Here is a 26293-nt window from a genome sequence, read left to right on the forward strand (position 1 = left end):
TTCTTCCCGCCTCCGCATCCTTCAAAGGATGAAGAGCGGCTCCATCGTCTGGACCCAAAACGTGCGCTTTCATTTTACATGGATCGCACACGCCAGTTCCGGGTGGATGACCATCTGTTTGTTGGCTACGTGGGTGAGAAGAAGGGAAGGGCGGTACAGAAACGAACCATCTCTCAGTGGGTCGTCCTGTGCATCAAAGCATGCTACTCTTTGGCTCGGAAGGAGCCTCCTGTTGGGCTGAGGGCCCATTCCACTCGGGCTACGGCGGCTACTACTGCCCTGGGCCGGGGAGTCCCTTTGCAGGACATTTGCCAGGCGGCTACGTGGGCCTCGCTGCACACCTTTGCGAGGCACTACTGCCTGGACAGTCAAGTCCGGAGGGATGGCTTCTTTGGCCGTTCGGTCCTCCAGGACTTTCTGGTGTAGGTTTGTATTGGTTCGCAGACCCACCACCGGGGTTGGTATTGCTGGGGTATCTATTCTAAGGTAAGGAATCTAATACTAACCTGTTTCTTTCAGATGAACAAGTTACTTGCCTTCGGTAACGATATATCTGTAAGAAACAGTAGTTAGTATTAGATTCCTTACCGCCCCACCCGTCCTCCCCGTTCTGCGAACTGATACCTAGGGTTAAGGTCATCCCTTTCAGGGCCCTAGTTTCAAATGGCACCAGTGTTAGTTCTCACATGGCTCTGCGTGTTCTGGCGCGGAAAAGCTGTGTGCAAAGAACTGACGTCAGCGCGCGGAGGCGGCGTCTATATACTCCAGCGACGTCATCACGGCGCACGACGCCGACGACGCGTAGCCGCAGGGGACGCCTGCAGACGACGCCTACCGACGCGCAGGGGTACTGCTACGCAAAAGTTTCCGGATCCAGACTGACGCCTGGGGATATTCTAAGGTAAGGAATCTAATACTAACTACTGTTTCTTACAGATATATCGTTACCGAAGGTAAGTAACTTGTTCATATGTGTTTACACTTAAAATAGTGCTTAAGGGCTACATGGGTCTAAACCTTGAATAGGGTGGATAGGATATCCACCAATTGTTTGCAGGTCTCCTGCATCCACCAAACTCTGAATAACCCTACCGGTTTGCTGCCTGGCTATACTCCAAGAGAAGAAGTCTGCAGGAAAATTTGTACCCATTACAGGCCTCGCGAAAACTACTCTCCCGCTCACTATGGCAAGTTAGATTTTATCAGGGTGAGCTACTTTTAGGGCCTACTGGCCCGTTCTGGAGAGTTGATTAACAGATATTCTGTTCACTCAAAATGTGAATGAGCAATAAAGACCCCTTTAAATCTTGTGTTTTATATTGTCACATTTGCTGTTGTTCAAAGACAGAGTTCAAATGTCAGTTTATGTCTTGTGCAGTTTGCTGCTTATTTTATCCTGGAGGTTGGTGTTTACTTTTCTTTTCTGACTGCAGAGTTCGATTTTGTAAAGTGAACTGTCTGACAATCATGCTGTTCAACGAGTGTGAAATGAAAGGCTGTAGGATTTCAGAATTTGTTTTCTAACACAACATTGACATAGTTTTGTAAATGAACTGTACAAATATTTCCGTAGTTATGAAAACATTTTTTTTTGTTGGTCTGTTTGATGGAAACAAATATTTTAAAAGGATCAAAACAAATCGGGACACTTTACTTGATGTGAAAATGATGAATATTTTTGCTGAAACTCAATTCCACACATTATTGTTTATACGCTATATAGTTTTATCAGTATAACTGCATGTTATTGGGAATGTTTGGGGCCATTTCAATGAAAAAGTACTGTCTATAAAGTAGAGTGTATTACCACTCACGCTTTAGTCTTATATGTATTAAAAGTGAGAGTTTTAAAACATGGACTGAAAAACATGCATGCCCCCTTCCTGATGACAATGCTATTACTGAAGCAAAAGGCAAGTCAGGGTGCATATATACCCCAGATGTGGGCAGATTATTATTATACCTGGAGCAAAAGTTTAATCTTTTCATCAAACTATTTTTTTTTTGTACAACTGAATTAGACATCACATATTTGAAGGCGCTCGCATATGTGATAATGAAGAAAAGGGGACCCTTTAAGATCACTTAACCTGAAGCAAGTTTACAGGTCAAGCGCATTAAAGTTAGGTCGAGTAGATTATTCGAGTCACTATTTTCTATGATGTTTCGAGGCCTGCATTAGAAAAGCATTACCGAAGGGAAGCACATTTTTCTTTTGGTTGCATTTTATAATAGGTGTAATAATGGAGGGTGAGTGAGCTTCTTAGTGACATTCCGTAAGTGGTACTTACAGGTGTGAGAATTATATGATTGAATGGCATCCCATATCTTTCACAGTGGTTGTGGTTTCATTTCAGCAGTGTCGTAGGCAGTAGAAGACACCGCATGACCTTTGGCAACCCATGGCCTTATCTTTGTTAAGCAACCTTTAATTCGACTGGTTAAATCACAGGGATTGCCAAGCAGCAATAATACAGTGAGGCAATTAGAACCCCTAACTGCCTTCTCTGCCGACGAGGTTCTTAATTGTATTCTTCAATTTGCTAAGGATCAGAAACTTTCCATATAATTATCACACTTTATCAATTATTGTTTCATGGTGTGATGTGATGTTTCTAAATATGTTTGTTTTATTACATTTTAAAAGTGTTGATTTCTTAAACCAACCATAGAAAATATGACGATCGCGTGTTAATGCATAATGCCGGTTACAGGCTTGCCCTAAATAATTAAATAACTAGATCAACAAAAATTCAAAACTGAATAGTCCCTTGAATTCTGAGCAGTGTTATCAAGAGGAAGAGGAAACTAAAGAGCTGATTAGATAAATGTGTTCATGTTCTTTAATGGTCTTGCTGGTATACAGAAACATCATACATTTATTTATACAAAAAGGTACGGCTGTTATGTAAATGAATCATTAAATTGCTTGCCAATTTAAAGGTGGACTCTGAGGCATTTTTGACCCGCTGACGTGCCTTTACAACGTAGAAGTCTATTTCAGATTAAACAGCTTAGTTGCACTTCACAGGTCGAGTGAATAGTCCCGCTACATTACTCATCACCCAGCGGAAAAGCAATTTCATATTTACTCTTGTTATCTACAAAAATAATTCACAGCTGCTTCTAAGTTAAGTTTGTTATCAATTCATATATTAATGAAGTGAAGACCTGATTATTAGGCAACCAAAGCGCTGTAATTAGATTTAGCATTCGTAGTGTTTTGCCTTATGCAACTTTTAAACATTTAGTTAAACTCAATTACTGATTAAATGAAGTTATTAATGACAAATTGAAGCAATTACACGCCTTCCTAGGGGAGGTTAAACACGTTAGCGAATTCTGTCCTTTTACTTGGATCCAATATTCTTTCAACAGAATCAGCAAGTGGCATTGAAACTTAAGGTAAATAAATATTACAACTGATGAAACCTGCATACAAACTCATCTATGAACAGAATAAAATTAGTTAATAAAACCATAAGAGAAGCTTATTCCACCCATAATTTGGAGACTAAAACAATCTTTGTGATGACACGCGTAAAGGTCGCTGTATTAAGTGACAAAGCACAACGAAATCATCACTGAAATATACTTTGACACTTGTAGAAAAAGCTGCCCTGATTATCGGGTTATCTCTGATGTGTCATGGATGCTCTTTCCAGCTCCTCGTCTCATTAAAATCTGCTGCTAAATTTAACGGGCGAGAGACTTATGTTCAAAGCACAGTTCTAAAATATACTATTCCCTCTTCAAATTCGTTATCATTGTGATATCTGCAACTGCACGCTTGGAGCCCTGCATGTTGTACATGATGTCACATTGCTGGGCGGGACCATCAGGGCTCCATGACAGTGCTGTGCCCAGGTGGCTAGCAGGGCCGGACTGGCCATAGTGGGCACCGGGCGTTTCCCCGGTAGGCCGCTAGGGTGGGGACCGGTTTCTGGCGGAGCAGTTTGCCAGGGCCGGTTTCTGTTCCAGTCCGGCCCTGGTGGCTAGATTTCCAGCCGTCACTCAAATTAATGTATCCCCATGAGTAAACAGCCTTCAGAGTAAAGTGGTTTCAGCAAGAGATCTATAACTCACACTCGTGACCCCTATAAGTGGTACTTGAAGGTCGGTCACAACCTTTCGAAAGGAGGTGATTTCCTCAAAGAAATTGAATGGAAACTTCTAAGCTTATGATAGAAGGCTCCGTAGAGTCATAAGTCTTGAGAATACATTTTCTGTTCAGTTAATTAAAACGTACAATTTAGTCAAAAGATCACAAGTTAAGACATCATGCAATAAAATCCATCGTTTACACATATATATACCGTCAACCTTCGAAACATTTTATCACACCTAATCAGCGAAACCGTAGAGTGAGGAACGGGCTTGTCCCTTTTCTCAAGGGACTGGACTTCCAACAGAGTCCTTCAGCAGTGTCAACACCGAAGACACATACAAATCCTGATATTAGCTTCCTGGATGGGAAAACAAATTAAAATGAGTTCCTGCCCCCAGACTGGTGGTGATTGGTCACTAGTCATGTGGGAACCAGCTTTGTGAACAGGTTCCACTGCTGAATGGGGGAGCCGAACTCTGAATCTAAAACACAAATAATGCCACCTTGGAGTCTTTAAAAACGGAGATATGACCGTTTCTGGCCTCAGCCACTGTGCCTGTCCCAAAACCTCTATCCGGGGCTGCAGTACTATAGGAATTCGAGTGTTTGGCAACATTGCACAGTCTTCCAATTGGTAAGTTTATTATCAGCTTCCAGCTGAAAAATGAAAATCTGTAGTAAGCATGCCTCCAGCTGAAAAGTGAGGATCAGTAGTGCATGTGCGTGTACTATATATAGACCTGATGGTGGCCTTTCACGGACTGGTGGTGGTGTTGGTGCTTATGATAGCTTTCACTGTGCCATTACTGGCACCTAATCAAATACTGGGACCCAAAGCTGTGATGGCTGTTACAGGAGTTGTCACTTCTCCCTCCATAGATCATTTTGATGTTGGTGATTCGGGTGCTGACTCAAAATGTCGGGAAGGCGGAGAGGGAGTGGCTGGTGATAAGGTGAATGTAGCTCCGCCTCATGCAAGTGGTCTCAGTAACTTGCATGAAAGTGTGGTAAATGAGATGATGGCAGCCACTTCTTTTCAGTATTATACTTCTTTTATTTCCCTATTGAGAAGGGCCTCTTTCGCTCAAAAAGGTATGTGCTCGAGAAAGTTACAGATATATTGCATAGTAATCCCCTAGATGAAACCCCTTTTATTCTGTTCCCTGACACTTTCGATAATTTGATACCTGAAATTTGGGACCGGCCAGCTGCCATATCTGCTTTTTCAAGGACTGTACTACAAAAAATAGGTGAATATTGAGTATGAAATTGCTGGAAAAAATTATTCTCATGGCTTACTCCCTTGAGGTTCATGCAGATAATTTAAGGGAAAGCTCTGAATCATTCCCAACCCTATCACCAGAGTGGTAGTCTTGAAGAATGGTTGCTACGGCTAAAAAGCTCCTGAAATGTATAACTTTGAGAGACATAACGCAGCCATGAATTTGGTGACATACCAATTGTTACTTGTGGTAGCTGGTGAAGAAAACAGTGAATCATTTGCCTAATCTACAGTCTGAGGATTTGATCTGCTGGTTTGTGATGGTATGGAGTGATCAGAACATATTACGTGGTCTTTTCTGATGGATACTTCTAACTGCGGATTCCTCACCTTAAGAATATCCCAGGTGTCTGACTGGATCCTGGGAATGGGAATTCTTCCAGATATGATCCTGCCAGTTGATGATCCTCTGTGGCTCCCCAATAACTACACACCACCCAGGAAATGACAGAGCAGAGGGTCATATATGCACCATATCTGCACCTTGACGTCAGTTCTTTCTCTCTGCACCCTTTGCAGATCTGGAGCTCAGCTCCCAACTTTGTCCATCTTCCTCTGACTCCCAAATACTCATCACTTTCACAGTGTGCTGGTGAATGTTGTCCCCACTGAAAATTATAAGATTTAGGTCATATAGAACCTGCAGGAAGCAGATGTCATAACAGACCCGCATTAGTTATGCCTGTGGTGCTTGGACTCTGACCATAAATCTGGGTTGTGCAACATGTGTTGCCTCGTGCACCCAAAGGCGATTCAGACTCTGAAGCAAAACTATATATCAGTGAACATAAAAACAGCTTGCAGTTAATTCTGCCTCACTTTGGTGCACCTTTGTGCCCCTCGGAGCCCAAGAAATTTCCAGTCGGTCTTGTGCTGACAAGTGCGCCCTCTTCACCATCTGACCTCTTGGGCTGCTACTGGACCCATATTGAACTCAGGTACTGATTTCTACTCCAGCACCAAGGTTCATACTGATTCCTTCTGTACTGGCGTTGATATATCTTCCACCAACACTCATTGATGATCCGATCCTAAAGTCGATCACTGGCCTGGACTGACACCAGCCTATTCAGGGTCTTTGTCACAATATTATGTTGTGAAAGCAGACACAGAGATAATACAAATATATTCCATTCCAAGACCTCTGCCCCAACGCCAGTGCCAGCAGAGAATCCACACTCTTTTTTGGTTTGACAATGCAGATGGCACCTAATGTCCTTCAGAACACTGAAGATGATGAGGAAGAGGATAGCTTGCTTCCCTCTCATTATACTTATGATGCATTCTACTAAAACTTACAAATACCAGTGGGCTGGACACAGCTCCCAAAGTGGTGCTAGATTCACCATTTGGGCCACAAATGGAAGAAAGCGCTTCATTAACAGTGGTGGTTCGGAGGGAAGCTGGAACTTTAGAATTGCAGTTGCATACTATTGAGATGAAAACAATTGCATTGACTGACATTCTTCAACCAGGGTCACCTTCATCTGAGCCCTTATTGCAATTTAATGAACCCCTTATTGACGCCTTTCTGGCTATGTGGCCCAAGCCATGTCATGCCACCAGTCAGTCAACCTGTAGCTATGCATTTTAGACTGACTTCCTGTCACCTGGACTTCCTAGAGGAACATCTTACACCGGAGAGCCTGATCATTTAAGCTTTGACAAGCGGCGTCAATCCAAATTAATTTCCAACCAAGCCCCCTGATAAGGAATCTAAAAGAACAGATACTATCAGAAAGAAGTTCTCTTCAATTAGTCTAGCCCTCTGATCTATCAACACAGTTTGTCTTTTGGGTACTAACACCCACGCATTGTGGGTTACAGCCAGTGTCTTCTTGCTAGCTATCCCATTAGACATTAGGGCCTCATTAGCCCAGACGATACATGATGGTTGTGATGCAGCGACATACGCTATCTGAGCTGGCCTGGACATTGCAGACTGCATCAGCAGAGCTATTAGCAACAGTGCCATTAATGCTTAGAAGGCAAATCTGTATGAGATCATTCAGTATTTCTGAAAACATGCAAGCGTCCCTAAAGGACATGCCCTTCGGTGACTCCAGGCTGTTTGTAGAACAGGCTGATTCGAAGCTGCAACAATTCAAGGATAATCAGGCCAATATCACCATCTCTATGACTATTGACAGCACCTAAACAATTTCCCCAACAATATAGTAGATTTGAGGCTATTTATTTTAGCTTATAAACAATTTCAGACCTCCCAACTTGTAGTGCAAAAGCTGACCCAGCCCTTTTAAGTCTGCGGACATGGCGCCAGCAGGAGCCATTCATCAGACAAGATGGTCTTACAAATTTCTCACCCCTGGGACCACTCTCATGACCATTCGCCTTCGAAGTCCGGAAGTTCAGCAGAGTTGAAGTAATCGAAGAAACATAATTCGAAGCATGGGTTCTCTTCATCCTGCCCCTCCCACTGTTCGGAGTTGCTCGACTCCCAAGGTCCTCTAGACCACAGAGTTGTTCCTCCCACTCAGAACCAATTCTGTGTTCGCTTGTTATGCACTTCAACTTCCTAAGCTATCAGCAACACTTAAACAACACCACAAGTTCAAAATGGCACTAGGCTAAATTTTGGGAATTGCTCTTTGGAATGTGCCTTTAGGGATCTTGATGGTCAGGATTTTTCAAACACAACAGGACCCTGGATATACCAAACAAAATATTTAAAAAAAATTGTAAGGCATGACCTCTTACACCACCTTGGGTATCATGCTTCATTATTGGCCAGCCACGTTCGTCAGAGAAACATCTTGTGGAGAAAGAGCTCCCTTTGTTTACATGGTGTACTTCTAGGAAGTGGTGAGAAATTAGATTTAGTGTGTGATGATAAAAATCTCCCTTTACCTAAGGTGCACCTTTAATTCAAGGCAGGACAATGAGATAGTTAAATATAACTGTAATGCATGGGAGTGATCATTGCACTCGCAGCTAATGGGCCACCTTTTATGATCCGTTTTCTATAGGGGCTGATACACAAGTTCCCTCTAGCAACTTTCATGATGCCACATTGGGACTTTAACTTTGTCGTCACCTTTCTGATGTCCACTTCCTTCGAACCTTTGCACTGTTGTACTATCTGCTTGCTTAGCATCAAAACATAATTCCTCATTGCCATAACATCAGCTAGGCGAGTGAGCGAGCGATGCTAGCGACCCGGTGGCAGTGGGTTCGCGTCTGCTGTTGCAGTGCACGAAGACCTTTTATCTTTGTCTCTTTGAATACAAAAGCGGCATTTTAATCACTCTGTTTTTAAAAAACTTGTACTTTTGCACTCACTTCCACTCTGCTGGCCCTGCTCCCTGAGTCCCGATCCGGCACGGCTGAGTGCCGCTTGAACCGGCGGGCTGACGGGGTAGCGGGCGCCATCTTGGATCGGGGCACAGAGGCTGCCCAGGTCAGCGCTGCAGTCCTCGCGCTCCTTCCCTATTTAAAGACCTCCCCATGCACACGCGCAGCGGGCGCGCCGGCGGCGCGCCAAAGGCAAGCCCATCTGCGCCCGTCCGCGGCCGGCCGGGGCTAGGGGCACCCCACTATGCCCATTTATTTACCTACTCGTCAGCCCAGCTCCGATCCCTACGAGGCTCGTGGCCACTGGCTGATTCCGCCATGGCCAACATTTGCAAATTTAGCCTCAAGCCGAGTTTCTCCACTCCCGTTTTCACCCCTCACATCCTACCCCCGCCCCTTTCCCTCCCCACATCACCTGAATTGCCTCCTCCACCTTGTGCGGCTCCTGCAATCACTGTTTTTCTTTTGAACACCAGATCTGCGGTCAAGCATCATCACAAACTTTTCGTGATGCTGGACACGCACAAGCCTGATCTTCTGTTTCTTACAGAGACCTGGTTTTGTCCGGACTCTTTGCCAGCTCTATTAGCCGCCCTCCCTTCCTCTTACTATGCCCTTTGCGCTGACCGACCGGCCGGGAAGGCTGGCGGTGGCGTTGCTCTGATAGTCCGATCTGGTCTCTATTTCCAACAATTAGCAACTCCTTCCATCGCAGCGGTCGACTATTTAGTCGTTCGCTCGGCCTCCTTTCTTACACCGCTCACATGTTTGCTCATGTATCGCCCTCCACAACAAATCCCGCACTTTCTCTCCTCGGTTCAGGACCTGTTGGCCACCCTGGCGGTGAATAATTCCTCTATTCTACTGCTAGGCGATTTCAACTTTTGGCCTTCCGACCCTGCTGAGGACCTCTTATCCAAAGAATTCTCGGAATCACTCTGTACCCTCAACTTCCTGTCTCACGTTCACACCCCTACCCATATTCACGGGCACACCCTGGACCAGGTTTGGTCGCTCAACTGTCCTGTTTCTTCCCCTGTTGTTTCCCCTTGTGCCTGGTCTGATCATTTTTTAATTTCCTTTTTTCTGCACCTTAGTCCTGCTAAGAAACCTCCCCTCCCCAGGAACACCTGGGCACGTAATTGGAACCATGTTGACATGATTTCCCTCTGTTCCTCTCTCTCTCTGCCTCCAGCCCAAATCTTCAAGACCTTTCTTCCTCTTCCCAAGCGGACATTTTAAACCAATGGCTTGCCAGAGGCTGCGATCAAGTGGCCCCCCTAAGACGAGTTACCACTAGGCGAGCCAACGACGCAAACAGGTGGTTTAATGCTGAACTTAAGGAGACCAAACTGGCAGTACGACAGGCAGAACGCACTTGGCGACGCACTTACTGTCCTTCACTTAAGCTACATTATACTACACTCCTTAATAAATACAAGAAGTCGATTCTATCTGCCAAGACTGAATATTGCTCCTCTAAAATCCTGTCCGCGGAAAACCAATCGAGAGAAATCTTTACAATAGTGCAAGATCTGGCTTTCTCGGACAGAGTCACCCTTAAACCCTCCCCTTCTCAGGCCCTCTGTGACTCCCTCAACACCTATTTCATGGAGAAAATCATCACTATTAAGTCAAACATTCCTCCCCCTTCCTCCTCTTTTTTGGACCCTCAGCCCCCACCCCCCTGGTTGTACCTTGATCACATTCCCTCCCTGACCAGAGAGACATTCTTGTCCCTCCTCACCACGATAAAGTCAGGCTCCCCATCCGACATCTGTCCTGCACATGTCTTGAGACAAATCTATCTTGTTTGCCCTTCCCCTCCTCTTACTTTCCTCAATACTTCCCTCGCCCAAGGCATAGTCCCACAACCTCACAAATCCACAACTATAATTCCCATTCTCCAAAAACCCGGCGCAGACCCCTCTTCACTTCCAAATTACCGCCCCATCTCCCTTCTACCTTTTTTAGGAAAACTTTTGGAACGCCATGTTACTAAAGTGCTCAGCGCCTTCGCTGAAGAGAATGGCGGCTTAGCACCTTGCCAGGCTGGCTTCCGCCACGGGCATTCCACGGAGTCCGTAGTCCTTTCTGTTATGGACACCCTCAGAGAGGGCACGGACGCCAACCAACCCCAAGCTTTGGTTCTCCTTGATTTATCCGCCGCCTTCGACACGGTTGATCACTCCATTCTTCCCTCCCGTGTCGGGGCGGCTGGCATCAGGGGAACCGCCTTGGTTTGGCTCGCGTCCTTCCTGAGAGACCGCACTCAGGCCATCCATCTGGCCGACTTTTCTGCTCCAGCTTGTAAGGTCCAGTGTGGGGTTCCACAAGGGTCCTCTCTGTCCCCCCTTCTGTTTCATTTGTATATTTCCCCCCTTATTTTTGCACTACAGCAGATGGAGGTCACGATCTACAACTACGCTGATGACCTCCAGCTCATTTTTTATTTATCTACCTCCCCAGAGTCCATTCACAACTTTCAATCGGTTATGATTTTCATCAGGGACTGGATGAACCACAACCACTTGAAACTCAACCCTGATAAAACCGAGCTGGTTTTGACGGGTGGTTGCTCTAGTCCCTGGAACTCTCTGTTTTGGCCCTCCTCTCTAGGCCCCTCTCCCTCTCCTTCTTCCTCTGTCAAGACTCTAGGGATAAAATTAAATGCTCACCTTACTTTGCACTCCCAGATTAGTTCAGTCGTCTCATCCTGTTTTCTTACCCTCCGCACGATTCGAAGGATTTCCTGTTTTTTTTCTTTCTCCGCCCTTAAACTTATCCTTTCAGCCATGGTCATTACCGCCTTGACTATGGCAATGTTCTCTACACTGGTGTCCCCGCATACAATCTTCGGCGACTTCAGCAGGTTCAAAACCAGGCCGCCCGACTTGTCTACAACCTTCCCAAGTCTCACCACGTCACCCCCTGCTTAAAGCTTTGCATTGGCTGCCCATCCGGGAGCGCGCCCTTTTTAAGATGGGCTGTATCACTTTCCAGGCCCGGGCAGGGACGGCCCCTGCCTTTATTACCTCTGAAATTAAGGCCTATGTTCCTAGCAGAGAGCTGCGCTCTTCCTCGCAGTCTCTCTTGGCTGTACCCTGCTTCAGGAAAAAGAAGTCTGGAGGTGTGAAATTTTCCACTCTCACTCCTGCTTTTTGGAACACCCTCCCCTTTTCCCTCAGGTCTGCCCCTCATTACCTGGAGTTCCGAAAAGCATTAAAGACACTTCTCTTTACCCAAGCTTTCCCACACTAACGGCATATCTCCTCCCCTGCCCTCTGATCTGCATCCTCAGCGCCAAGAAACCGCTTGGTAGTCGTGCGCTTTATAAATATTTTAATTTCAATTTCGAGCTTCAGGTATTGTCTGCATTGCAGACCTACTACTCATTCTTCCCAAACAAACTAGTCCTCATGTCGAATGCCGCTTTTCTGCTCAAGGTGATTCCACCCTTGCTCACAGAGCAATCTATCACCTTGCTGGCTTTGTATGTCCCACCTCATCTTTAAAAAGATGAACACGTGTCTACCACCTAGATCCTAAAACGGCCCTCAGTTTCTACAGATAGGACTAGAGACGACCAATAGGATGACTAACTTTTCATGGGTTTTTCTGGAGCGAAGAAAGGCAAGCAATACAAAAGTGAAGCACCTCAAGATGGATTGTGTTATGTATCTAGATCTGTTATGGGCTGGCCAAGAAGCAGCCTTCAGAAGGCTTCTGCACTCTGTCTGCCAAAGTGAAGGTTGCTACTACAGCACTGTCATGTATTAGGCCAGTTCTGGACATTTGTCTGGCTGCTATGTGGACATCTGCCCACACGTTAACAAAACATTACTGCCTGAATAGCCTAGTCTGGTGGTACAGCTTCTCCCGATCTGTCCGGCAGGATTTCCTTATCCTGAGCCATTCCTCCCTCATCACAGGGGGAGGTACTGCTTTGGCATCTATTCACAAGGAGAGAAGTCTGCAGTTAGAATTCTCTATTATCAGAACAAGTTACTTACTTTGGGTAGCGCCATGTCTGGTAGATATTCTGTCTAACCGCGAATTTCTCACTGACCCACCCTGCTTCCCATTCTGTGAAATTGACTCATTCAGCTCAATAATAAGCTCTCAATCTTGAAGCGTGCACATGGTCATATTCTGATTCCAGTGACTCTGCGTCCAATACCACGGACAGAGATCAGAGAGAAACCGATATAAGTATGCAGAGGTGGTACATATATAGGTTCTGGCTTCACATCTACGGCAGATCCGACGCAGAGCCACACAATGTCCCCTGCCAACGTGCTAGAGAATTGCTACCAAAGTTTCTGGATCCAGTCTGATGCCTAGGAAAAATTCACAGGGTGAGGAATATGAGGCCAGATGGAGTCTTGTCCAGAATATGGCATTACTCAAGGTAAGTAAATTGTTCTTCCAAGATCGTCTGTAGTCGATGTAGAACTATAACCTGTTGAAGTACATTGTCGCATCAATATTTGTAAGCTCAAATCCATCAGTTTGGAAGTGATGGTTTTTCTTCCACGGGTGTATAACGATACTGTTGCTCTTTCCAGATGCACCCCTGTTCAAGATGTTTAGTTAGCAGGCAAATGATTGCAGTGTTCAAGTGGGTGATCCCAGCAGGCTACATATATCTTCATAAGAATTGTTAAGATATACGTGTGTGTTAATAACGTTCAGTGTTATGCTAATGAACAGGTATCCTTCCAAATATCATTTTTGATCTCATGACCTTGATTTAACAATTACTGTGTTTTTCATGGTCTGGTGGCTCGCCTTTCCTACTGAATACATTTTCCCTTTGCAGGTCCAGTTCCTTCTCTTTCCCCCCCATTTGTTTTAGTGTGTTCTTTTGGGGAGACTTCCCTTTGCCTTACTTCTCACCTGCCATGTTCCCCTGATTTTCTCCTTAACTTGTCCGTCTCATGTTTGTTTTCCTCCTTTACATTCTCCCCTCCTCCTCCTCCAATCTTGCTCCACTCTGCCTCTTTTCCCCCACTTAGGTCTTTATTCCCCTCACCTCGTTCCCTTCCCTTTTCTTACCTCTTTTGCTTTTTCCTTCCCCCTGTCCCTGGTCATCTTTTCCTTCTTCCTGTCGGTCATCGTTCATTTGAACAACAGTGTGTTCGTTTTTTCATTATTCACATTCTATTAACTTCTTTTTAAAACATAAACTAGGAAATTGTTCGTACTAATCCTGATGCTTTAAAAATCACTAGAAGTTTTTTGTATTTAATGGTCTTTTTACATCCGGACCTTGGATTTAGTGTATTTTTCATATCTATTGTTGTGTCTCAAGATGCTTTAGTTAATAGTAGCCACATCTTAATTTACCTGTCTTCTAACCTGTTAAACCACCATCCGTAGAAGAGGTAGCTTTAAGGGAACCGTAATACGTGTACTGCTATTATGAAGATTTCATGCAGAAGATAAGTGGTCTAAAAGCTAAAAAAAACAGCTGTCTAGCTTTTATTAAACCAAGGTATACATTTTTGTTTTGTTTTTGTTACAGAACTGGGTTGGGAAAGCAGAAAAGCAGAAACTGCTGTCAGAGACTCTCGATTTGTCAGAACTTTTCCACCCGGACACATTCCTAAATGCTTTGCGCCAGGAAACTGCGCGGTAGGTTGACCAAGGTTACTTCTAAAGCTGAGGAACGTTTTGAATGCTGTATAATAAACCGAGCCGAGCAACCTGTATAGCATAAGTTACGTAATGCTTTTGAAGCAGTGTAACGGAAAAGATGCCAGTAATTGCTGAACATTGTACTTTTAGAAAGGATTTATAGAATATTCTTAATAAAACAATATGCTCAAATGTTTCTTTAAAAAATGTTTTTGTATTTTAGAGAGATGAACTGTTCGATGGACAACCTTAAATTTGTAGCATCATGGCGTGGACGGATAGCTGAAGCTAAACTTCAAGTTGAGGTACTATTTTGCATATTTGCTAACGCAGAAAATTGGTTATAGCTGATTTGCAAAGGCTGCTTTGCTCTTTAAAACAAATTGTAAAATAATAAAATGCCAATTGGTGAGTAAACATTTTGGCCTGATTAGGATTTTGCTACAACCGCCACCGACAGATCGTCGGTGGTGGTCCAACCGTCATCCAACATAACAGTCCGACCGCTGCATTAGGATGCGGTCAGTCCAACCTCTGCTGTCGGAGGAACCAACTGATTCATCCAACCGGCTCAAGGATCCTGTCGGGCCATCGGTCGGATCGTAATTGCTACAATAGGGGTAGTGCCTGTGCAGGTACTGCCATAGGGATTTCGATGAATCTTTCTCACAGCCTCCCACCATGAAAAGAATGTTGGAAAAATACTTTGGGGGCCCCTGGTAGGGCCCCCGTCACCTTTGGGCCTCCACAATGAAGCCCGCGGGGCCCCTGTGATGCCCTCCCACCACATGGTGCCTGGCACACGGGGCATGGATGTTTCAAAACATCCCATTTTCCACTGTAGCTTGTGCTGCAGCCTTATTCTGGGCCGCAGCACAAGCCGCAGTGAAAAAAGCCGATGTTTCCGACATCCTACACAGTGGTAGCTTCTTAATTTGGTGGGTGGAACCGCCGACTGCATGTCAGTTGGTTTCAAACCCGCTGCGATGGCGGTCGGACGCTCATCCAACCGCCATCGTAATTAGGCCCTTTGTGTTTACTATTTTTTAGAATATTTGTTTAAGCTAGTAGTTTTTTCTAATGTATTCCCAATTTCTAAACACAACTGACTTTAAGGGTTTCTACATTTCAATGACCCAAACATTTGATTGAGAATGTCGACCATAAATTGTCTTTATTGCAGTCCATGTTAAGGTCGGGAATCTGTCCATGTTGAACCACTTCTTGATTGCTTGGGGCAATTTTAGAGAAGGGTTTTAGGTCAGCAGTACCCTCACTTACTGCTGGATGTTTTTTTGTGCAGATTGCTCACCGTATGAATATTCTCCAGGTGTCAAACTGGATCGGGAAATAGTTACCCCTCCATCTTCGACAGGTGGCACCATGCGGCTTCATCCGTCCTGGATGTGATGACATCTGAACATATCTTTATTGTGGCTGGGTCACTGGTGTCAGTTGCTCGTTTGCCATGCTTCACCAACGTGGGTCATGAGCTTCTCTCATTAGTTAACTGAGAAATTACTCTGCAACAGATGACTAGGTCCAGTGTTGCCACCTAAGGTCTTCGCCCTACAAGGACATAGGACTCATACAAATTTACCAAAAAGAACAGAAAGCGTGCAAGAATGCCGTCTGTTTGTTGCCGACTCTGCAGTAAACGAAGGGCCCACTTCATGATCCCTGACACTGGTGCGGACAACAGGGGAGAGCTGCTGCAACAGATGTGCAGTGTTATGGGATTGATTCCAGATAATGGGTGAGCCTATGTGCTCCGACCAGATTCCGATTAATGCAGACAATGCTCTGGGTAAGAAGGAATTCTTGTCCGCTTTCTCTTCTTTTAGGTAAATTTGTATGTGTCCCATGTCATTGTTTCAAAGTCCTGAGGAGGCCCAAAGGAAGGGGCCAAAACTCGTTGACTATTTCTTCTCGTGGAGATTCTCAATTTATTTATGAGAATTCAACTCATGTGCACCTTCAACCACAAACCTTGGGGGCTTGATGTTATCTCCTGTATGGGTCGAGGTTGATGTATTGTAGGAACTACCACTAGGAGGACTCTTTTCTGCAATCAATTAAGAGACACCTCAACAGATCTCCAGCAAGGAATTCCTGTTACTCAGTATCTGTTCCATCTGTATGTCATTTTTATGTATATTCATGTAAACCTCCTAAGTGTTCTATGTAAAATAGGTAGGAATGGTGTGATACTATTACCGACAAAATAAAAGCAAATTACGTTTCACTTACAAATTATTGTTCATTCCAATAGTGAGCAACCCCACTATTATTGAACCCCTTTAGGGGCCTATTGAAAAGTTCCCTATAGAGAAACCACCCACAATGTGTTTGTATTTTATACCCAGAGTCGCATAGGGTCATTCATGCTTGCCCCTTCTTTTTTTATTTCTGTGCCCCGAGTCACCCCTTTTAAGGATCACTAGATGTGGAAGGCGAGTGGCACAGTAGGAGCCCGATCGGCGATCGCTACTGCCTGCACTCCTAGGCTCCTCTCAATCTCAGATGGTTAGAGCTCAAGGAAGTTTCACTGATGCTTTGTGAGGCTTGTCACCCGCTGCTTTTAGTCCTTGCTCTGCATTATAAAATTGTAATTCGCACTACCTCGTCTACTGAGCTGGCCTGAGGGTCTGTGAGCAGTAGCACCCAGCGCAAGACCTCTCACACGTCCGCTTCCACTTACACACCTTTAATCACAGAGGTCAGTGACATCTCTAATGATTTATCACAAAGAACTAGCGATACCTTTTCTTAATACAAATGAGTTCTAAAGTGGAAAAGTGTTTCTGATGTGAACTTATTTGACATTTTTTTAGTTGGAAAAATATCCTCTCCCACGAACTGTAAATATATTGGCTTACTTTAGGATGCGAATACTTTCGATTATAGATATAGTAGGCATGCTTTGAAATACTGTATTTGGCCATTACTACTATGGCAGATTAGCATTTCGATATGACAGCCATGCTGAGACGGGCTGGTATGTGTGATAAGGATCACTGAAAGAATATCGACTACCAAAATATCGACTACCCAAAATATCGAGGAAAAAATATCTACAGCAAAAATATCGAGTTTGTATGTACAAACAGGTAAGTACAAAAATATCGAGTACAAAATATCGTTTACAAAAATATAGTTGTAAAAAATATCGTATTTACTAAAAACAGTGTTAAATTAAATTAATATTAATAATTAATTACTAAAATATACTTAAAATTACTTAAATTAACTTATAATAATTAAATAATTAATGAAAGTTAAATAAATATTTTTTTATTTCATATTTATTAAACATATATATATAGTAATAAAATATAATAAAATAATACCCAAAAACTGAAAACTGACCCTGAACCCTAAAAATACCCCTTTACCCAAAAACTGAAAACTGACCCTGTACCCTAAAAATACCCCTTTACCCAAAAACTGAAAACTGACCCTGAACCCTAAAAATACCCCTTTACCCAAAAACTGAAAACTGACCCTGAACCCTAAAAATACCCCTTTACCCAAAAACCCAAAACTGACCCTGAACCCTAAAAATACCCCTTTACCCAAAAACCCCAAACTGACCCTGAACCCTAAAAATACCCCTTTACCCAAAAACCCAAAACTGACCCTGAACCCTAAAAATAAAAACGATATTACTTCACTTACCTTAAAAACGATATTACTTCACTTACCTTAAAAACGATATTTTGGCTGTCGATATTCTGTCCTGTCGATATTTTCTCCAAACGATATTTTGGAGTCGATATTATGTCCAAACGATATTTTGGAGTCGATATTATGTCTGTCTACCGTGTGATAACTCTGCCCAGAAGTCAATTATCAGATGAGCAGTAGTGATCCTACCCTATAGAGTGCTATGTAAGTGGTATAACTTAACATGACACACCTTCAGGTCTGCTCAGTAGTGCTGGAACTGTCCTTTAATATTACTGCTTCTTTGCATCTAATAGCTGATGTTGCTCCTCTATGGGGATCGTATTCGCAGATTGGCTGGAACACAAGTTTTACAGCATTCGTAATATTCTTTAGTAGCTGAGCAGCTTTACTGGCAAGTGATTCCTAATCACCGGTGTAGCAGGCAGCTAAGAACTGCTTGTACTATCCATTAATATTTTTATAGCAACTGCGTTTAGAGTTGTTGGATATGTACCATTAAAAGTATTGCATCGTTGTTGGGATGTGCTAGTATCAAAACAGTGAGAGGAGTATCCCCTATGAAGTTGAAGAACAGACGTATCTGGAGGACCGGTTTTTGGCAAGAAGGAAGGTATTCATCCTTTTGTTTAAAACCCCTCACTCACCAACCTAGTGGTGACATGCTTCATCATCGGGGTCCACCTTGGCGTCCTAGCGACACCAAGGTGTGCTACGACACCTGAACTACAGTGGAGCGGGTTGTGACTGTGGGTGCAGAAAAATAAATGTTAAAAATTGTCCTAGTTGTACTCAAAAAAGTAGTTTTAATTATAGAGCAACTGAACAATGTTTAAAAATACAAGGGCGAGATCCTGGTAGGGGGGTTACGACCCAGGGATCTCTATATGTGTTGAGTGGTCAACATGTTTCTACCTTAGGGGCTATTGCCCGGTATTCATCAGGACCAGAAAAAACAGGTGGACAGGAGGTGCGTGCTCCCTAAAAAGCACACCCGTGCCTTGATCCCCTGTGTGCCTACTGGCAAAATGGCCAGCGGTAAGTGCTGCTCAATAAAATAAGTGAGCAGACAAAATAGTGAAAAAGAGACTCGGAAATGAGCTCTCGGCGCTTCAACGGGCAGGGCGTAGGGTCAATGCCTTTAGCGTAACATATTAGTTACTGGCAGGAAAAGTCAGGTGCGACCTACTCCTCGCGTCCTCTGCTCGGGATGTGCTAGTACACATATAGCGCCGCTTGATCTCGCCCTAAAGCCTGTGTTACATAGGAAGCTTATTTGCTGCCTGATCTTTTAAGTTGGCCCTTGGGGCTAGATGTAGGTACATAGGTGTTACCTATTCTAAAAAACCGAATTTTACCGATTCGGTATTTTAGAATTGGTAAATCTGATGTAGGTAATTATTCGGTAACAAATGACCGAATCGGTAAGATTCGGTAATTACCGTATCGGTATTTACCGATTCGGTAATTGCCATTCATTCCTATGGGCCTGGAGGCCCATAGGAATGAATGACAATTACCGAATCAGTAAATACCATTTCGGTAAAATAGGGACATAGTCAAGGGTGGCAGGGTGGCACTTTGATACCCTGTTGCACCACTGAATAGTGCTGGTGTGCACATGTGGCATACATACATGCCCTAAGGGCATGTATGTCTGTCACATGGCACAGGTGTAAATGCACACATTTGCATTTGCACAGGAATTCCTTATTTACCACCAACCAATAGTTGGTGGTAAATAACGAATCCTTAAAGCACTCTTAAAAGTGCTTCCTACATCTCATTTACCGATTCGGTAAATACCGAATCGGTAAATGATGATTCGGTAAATACCAAATCGGTAAATGATGATTCGGTAAATACCGAATCGGTAAATACCGATTCGTGATTTACCGAATCGGTGAATATACCACCTACATAGGAAAAGGCTATTACCGGTCGGTAACGGCTGATTTCGTCCGTTATCGACCGGTAAAAGCCTACCTACATCTGGCCCCAAGTCCTGTAACTTGCCCCTCAAAGAAATCATTCCACTAACAAGTCCCCAGGACAACTGTTTGCTGTTTTGAACAGTGGATGGATTATTCTGGTCATTGTATGTTTATTCATACGGAGTTCTTTAAAGCCGGGTCACCTCAGAAACATGAAATATATTTAATGTAAAAATGGCCTTTGCTTCCAGCTTCTGCTCTTCGTATTTTGTTCTGTACTTCAGATGCACAACCTTTGCTTTCTCTCACGCACACAGAAAGGCACAGCAAAACTAACACCCATTCATGCAGGGTGAAGATTATTACCAGCACTTGATTTGTTTAAGGAAGCCCAAACTGTTTGCCTCGAGGGGATGCCATAATTCCCAGACTGCCTGGTCCTGATTTTACCTTATGTCTTCTTTATCCATGTATCTACACTTCCTGCTTCTTAATCTTCTTTCTCCCTTTCCTACAATGTTCCTATCCTTTCTCTCTCTTGCTGTGAATCAAAGCTTGATAATCGAAAATAATCCCTGCGTTAAAAAAGTAAGTGCATGTGGCCTCCATCTGCAGCCACGTGCATAAATTAAGCAATGATTGTTACACAAAAGAAGGGTCGCCACTTTCAGAGCAACACAGGCAGAGTGAGCATGATCAACCACACACACGATGGGTGAACTCTGTTAAATATAAGTAACAACAAGAGAGGGAGGGAGCAAGGCACTCTTGTACCTCCTGTACGTCAGTATTTAACAACAAAAGAGGACTGATGGAGCAACCTACAGAGGTCGCACTGGGTAAACAAACAAGAAAAGGAAAAGGTGAAGCGCAAGTAACATAACCAGTGTTTGTAAAGGAACCCTCACTCAGTGACATGCTTCATCATAGGGTTCCACCAGAGGAGCCGAAGGCATACCCGTGCCCATACGAAGGTTCGTGTGCAAAACCAGGTGTGTTGGGGGCTCCCCCTCGCGGAGATCCCAGTAGCATCAACCACTATCTAAGAGTTGTCTATGTGTAAGAATTGTCCCGGCGGGATGTCGTACTGTTCTGTCAGTTGGGCGTATGTCCTTAGCTGTCCTTCGGCAAACAGGGATTCCACCTCAGTTATATCATGGTCCGTCCAAAACCGGAGAGCCTATGTGGTTGGTATAATATATATATCCTTCCGTGGGAAACCCGCCAGTGGGAGCAATGGGGAGTATAGGGCAGTTTCCTTAGACATGCGATGTATTCGCATCATACATCTGCGGGCTGCTGAAACCTGCAGGGGTTATGCACATGAGGGTTTGGTCCCTGGCATCAATAGTCTCCGGACTGCCGGAAGAGGTAAGCGGCCTGCCTCGGTGACTGTTTCTCCTCTGTGTCGCTCCGCAACCCAATGAGATAGCCATTGGAGTTGTGCCCCGAGGAAGTACGCCTCAAATGATGGAGCCCCCAGGCCCCCTCCGGTTGTGGGCAACTTAGTGTGTTAAGGGCTATCCTATGTCACCCATCTCCTAAAATCAACCCTGTGAGCAATGTATCTAGTTCCTTAAAAAAAGATCTTGGCGGTATGACCGGAAGATTTGTGAAATGATATAACAATCTGGGGACCATAATCATTTTAGTAATGGCTACCCGTCTAATGGGAGCCAGGGGCAATGTTTTCCAAAAATTGAACGCTGTTCGCAGCCCCGCTAATGTCTTTCGATGGTTTCCTTCATACAGGTTGGCAGGAGAGTGATATAGGCGCACTCCCAAATATCGGGGGGCCATGGCATTCCAGGTGATGGTCTGGGTTCCCACTGTGATGTCTAGGGGTGCCAAGTGAGGACTAAGCGGGAAGAAAGTAGATTTGCCCCAGTTAACTTTGAGACCAGAAGTCGCTTCAAATTCTTGCAGCGTTGACCATATAAGGGTGAGGTCACTGGTAACGTCTCGGACGTAAATCAGGAGGTCGTCTGCGTATAATGATACACAGTGAACCGAATCGGCTATTGGAATTCCCCATTCTTCCCCTTCTCTTCTTAATCGTATTGCTAAGGGTTCTACTGCCAGGGCAAAAAGAAGGGGGGACAGAGGGCATCCCTGCCTTGTCCCCCGTTCTACTGGAAAGGACTTGGATATTAGTTTGCCTATCCTGACGCTGGAGGTAAGGCCCCTATAGAGAAGCTGTGTGTATGCCCGTAGAACAGAGCCTACATTTACCTTCTGGAGGACTGCAAACAAGTGCGGCCACAACAGGTATCAAAGGCCTTTTCCAGGTCCAAAATCAGGCATGCTGCCCGTGGGAATCGGTCTTTTGCCTGGTCCTGGATATGAAACAGCCTGCGCAAGTTCTGAGAAGTGTTGCGCCTTGAGACGAACCCACATTTGTCTGGGTGTACCAGTGCCGGTAGGATTTGACTATAGCGATCCTCCAGTATCTTGCCTAAAATGTTGCAGTCCGCGTTCAGCAGAGCGATTGGTCTGTATGACGCAGGGGTTGTCGGATCTCTATGTGGCTTCGGGAACGACACTAAGATCGACTCGCGAAGCGTGCGTGGGAGTTCACCCCTGGTCAGCGCGTCTTCAAGCATGGCCGCCAACCGGGGTACCAACTGAGTTACAAAGGTGCTATAATAATACTCTAGCAGGAACCCATCCATTCCCGGGGCCTTGTTGCGAGCCAGTGTTCTAATTGCGCGTGTTATGTCCGGGGGTTTGATTTTTATGTCTAGTTCTTTTTGGTCTGCGGAGGAGATGCTGGGCATGATTGATGGGCCCAGGAATTGAGTCAGCTCTTGGTGCAGCATGTGTACAGGGGATCTGTGCGTGTCAGAGTAAAAGTCTTGGAACACCTGTAATATGTCTATCTGAGAGTGCCTAGGGTTTCCCTGTTTGTCTTTGAGTTCTGTAATTGGTTTCGCCTCTGTGTCCTGCTTAACTAACCAAGCCAACAGCGATCCGGTCCTGTTACCCTCTCTGTGTACCTTAGTGGGATAGGTTCTAAAGTTGTATTAATGGAGAACGCGCAGGGTTTCAGCATGTACTGTTTTAGCATGTGCAACTTGTGCTGGGGTGGCTATCCCTTTATCGCTATCTTTCGATAGCTCTGCCAGTCGTGATTCTGCTGTCAATAATGCGTTCTCCAGTGTTTTCTGTACCCCCACTATTTGTTGGAGGCAATGCCCCCTGGCATCGACTTTGAATGCGTCCCATTCTACTGATATGGAGGATGCCATGCCGGTGTTCAGCGTGAAGTATTCCTGTATGTGATCCCCATGTGTTTGGTGAAATGCCTGGTCAGTAAGGGACTTGCGAGGCAGCTTCCCTGTCGATACCGGGGGGGTGAGGTGGTTTCCATCTTAGAGTAATGATGTGTGCGTCGTGATCTGAGACCACTCTGCCCAGGTAGTCTATGTATTGTACCTTGGGGAGGAGCGTTGGGGAACACAGAAATCTATCTAGTCTTACTCGTAGGTTGTGAGGGATAGAATTGAAGGAATATATCCGTATGGTTGGGTTCTGTGCCCTCCAAGCATCTACCAGTGCCCAATGTTCCACCCATTGCCTAACATGTTCTGTTTGTCTATGTGCTGACGAGTGTGTAGATGGAGGGTGGTATCTGTCCAGATTAACATCTAAGGCACAGTTGTAATCCCCTCCCAGGAGCCATAGGACCGATGTATGCTGGGTCAGTATTCCTGTAGGACATCTCCAATATTGTTCTTGTTCTACGTTCGGTGCATATATGCTTCCTATTATTAGTGGTTGAGCTTCTAACAGCCCCACTAGGAACGAGTATCGCCCTTATTTGTCCACTACCCACGTTTGTTCCCGGAACAGCACCCCCCGGTCTAATCCAGATTAGGGTGTCTCTGGCAAAGGCGGAGTATGTTGTTCCACATATTATGCCACGCCATTTCTTACGTAAGCGCTCTACCTCTGTGGATGTCAGGTGTGTCTCTTGCAGCAGGGCTATCTGCGTGTGCTGTCTCTTTATGTATGCATATATGTATTAGCGCTTTCTGGTTGTGTGCATTCCCCTTACATTCAATGTGAGAACTGTTATATCTGTATTTGGGATCTTAGGTGCCATCCTGTCCGTTGTTTAGTCCTAAATTCCCTTTGGAGGGCGACCTCCCCACCCGTTGCTCCCTCCCCATGGCACATCGCCAGTCCTTCACACACCCTCCATGTCCAACATGTCCGTATCTTCGCTCCTTTATGGATGCCTGGGAAAGTGGGGAAAGGAAGGGGGGCAACAATAAACAACGGTAAACATTCCCAACTCGGGGGACCTATCGTGCGAGGCGATATGTCCAAACTGTAGTCCATATACACACTAGTTCGTTGCTAGGGGGGGTGGCTGTGCATCTCCGCTGGTTGCTATCACTGCCGCCACCTGCTTATAGACTATGTAATAGATCTTACCCATAGATGCCGTTTCTGTTCACTGCCACTTACTTCATACTACCTTCCGCTCTGGTTATGATGTCCCGCGATGACCACTTGCAACATTGTTGCTTCTGAATGAGGCATTGTCTCGTCGGTGAGTGACTTAATCCTGCTTCCCGTCTTTGTGGACTATGTCTCTTGAGATGTCACATCCATTATATCAGTGAATCCGCAGTTTGAGGAGTTACTATCGGGGGGGGGGGTTACTGAGCCTTCTCGCGACGTGCGTGTGTCACTGCCGTCTTCTTCTTCCGAGCTGAACAGACGCAGGCCTCTGTCTCCATCTGAACTCCCTCCTGTCGACTTCATTTTCGTTGCTTCTTGTAGCGCTCTCCTGCGTTCGTTTATGATTTGCTCTAGATCTGGGGAGTTGTTTGTGGAGGAGTTTGTTTGTGTGTTAAGCTGCGTGAGGGTGACTTTCTTGAATGGGCGCAGGGGACGGTTACTTGGACGGCAGTCTTGTGAGCTTCTGGAGTGTCCCGGGGCCATCACGTGTTGGTCTACCCAGGCTCGGGCCTCCGTAGGCTCCGTGAAGAAGTGCGTGGCATTGTCGTGAATTATTTTTAGTCTTGCGGGTAATAATAGAGCATATTGTATGTTCTTTTGCCGCAGGGCGCATTTAACTACGAGGAAGGTGGCTCTCAGCTGTTGACCTCTCAGGAGTCGTCTGGGAACAGCATGACCTGCTTGTCTTCCACCCGAAGATTCCCTTGCTGTCCGGCAGCTCGAAGGATGGTGTCCCTGTCTTGGTAGTGGAGGAGCTTCAGCAGAAAGGTGCGAGGCAGTAGTCCCAGTCGCGGCTTGCGGGTCGGGACCCGGTGCGCCCTCTCTACCGAGTAATATGGGGTCAAGTCCATGGCTTGCGTGAACGTCGTGATCCATGTCGTGATGTTACGGATCGGGTTTGGCCCCTCCACACCTTCCGGAAGATTCATGATACGAATGTTACTCCTTCGGGAGCGCCCTTCGAGTTCATCGGTCTTGCTCTCTAAGCTCTTTATCCGCGCTTGTAGGTCTTTCAAGACGGTTTGCTGGTGTTGTACTTGTGGTGCCATTTCGTGTAATGTCTTTTCCCCTTGGTGGACCCTGTCTGCCAATTTTCTATGGTCGTCTCCAAGCACGTTGAGGTCCGTGGCCAGTTCACCAAATCTGTTTTCCATAGTGACTCTAGAATGTTCTATGGCCTCTAGGACTTTGTCGAGTTTTTCAGACGTGGACATCGACTGGGGTGGTTCTCCATCCAACCGGGCGCCATTGGGGTCCAAGGAGGTCACTCTCTGCTGTCCCGAGGTGTGCGCTGTTCCTTTTGTGCGCTCGTGACCCACGGTGTTCGTGTCACTTGATACCCACTGGGAACAGGGTCTTAGGTCGTGTTGGTCTGTTTCTTGATTTTGGTGTGGCAGACCACTGTGTTCAACGTCTCCCGTGGGACCGTCACCTCTCTTGCTCAGACTGATTCATGTAGTGAGCGCTTCCGTTGACCATGATATTCGGCGCCCGCTCGGGGTATCCGTGGGTTGTAGGAGCTGTGCGGGGCAAGGCTTCTCTAGGGGCGTTGCTGCTTACCCCGGTCTACTCCTGATTCAGGTAGGGGCAGCCAGTGGTCGAATGAGTGCCCTCTGCCCAAGAGTCTGGTGCCCCTCTCTCAGTCTCTCTTCTATCAGTTCTTCACTGTCCTCTTATTTTCACTGCCCCGCAGGCCCCAGCCTTTCTCAGGGGTCCAAATGTCGTGACCACCTCACACTGGCTGATTTCCGCTGCTGTTACCAGTCAGGGTGGTCCTTGAAATGTGGCGCGGGGGGTCAATGGTACACTATTTCAGTCTGGCGCCCCAGACATGTGTCCTGTGGTGTTATTTCTGGCCCA

The 26293-nt window shown here is 45.4% G+C and overlaps 1 protein-coding gene across 2 annotated transcripts in view; it reads left to right on the forward strand.

The window, feature by feature from the left end:
• Nucleotides 1–26293, forward strand: part of DYNC2H1 (dynein cytoplasmic 2 heavy chain 1) — a 1763151-nt gene that overhangs the window by 1705604 nt on the left and 31254 nt on the right. For both annotated transcript variants that reach the window (XM_078657019.1, XM_078657020.1), the window contains exons 86-87: nt 14230–14339; nt 14566–14647. In XM_078657019.1, the coding sequence (XP_078513145.1) occupies nt 14230–14339; nt 14566–14647 (192 nt within the window). The remainder of the gene's footprint in view (nt 1–14229; nt 14340–14565; nt 14648–26293) is intronic.

The sequence above is a fragment of the Lissotriton helveticus genome, chromosome 8 (assembly GCF_964261635.1).
Source record: "Lissotriton helveticus chromosome 8, aLisHel1.1, whole genome shotgun sequence".
NCBI lineage: Eukaryota > Metazoa > Chordata > Amphibia > Caudata > Salamandridae > Lissotriton > Lissotriton helveticus.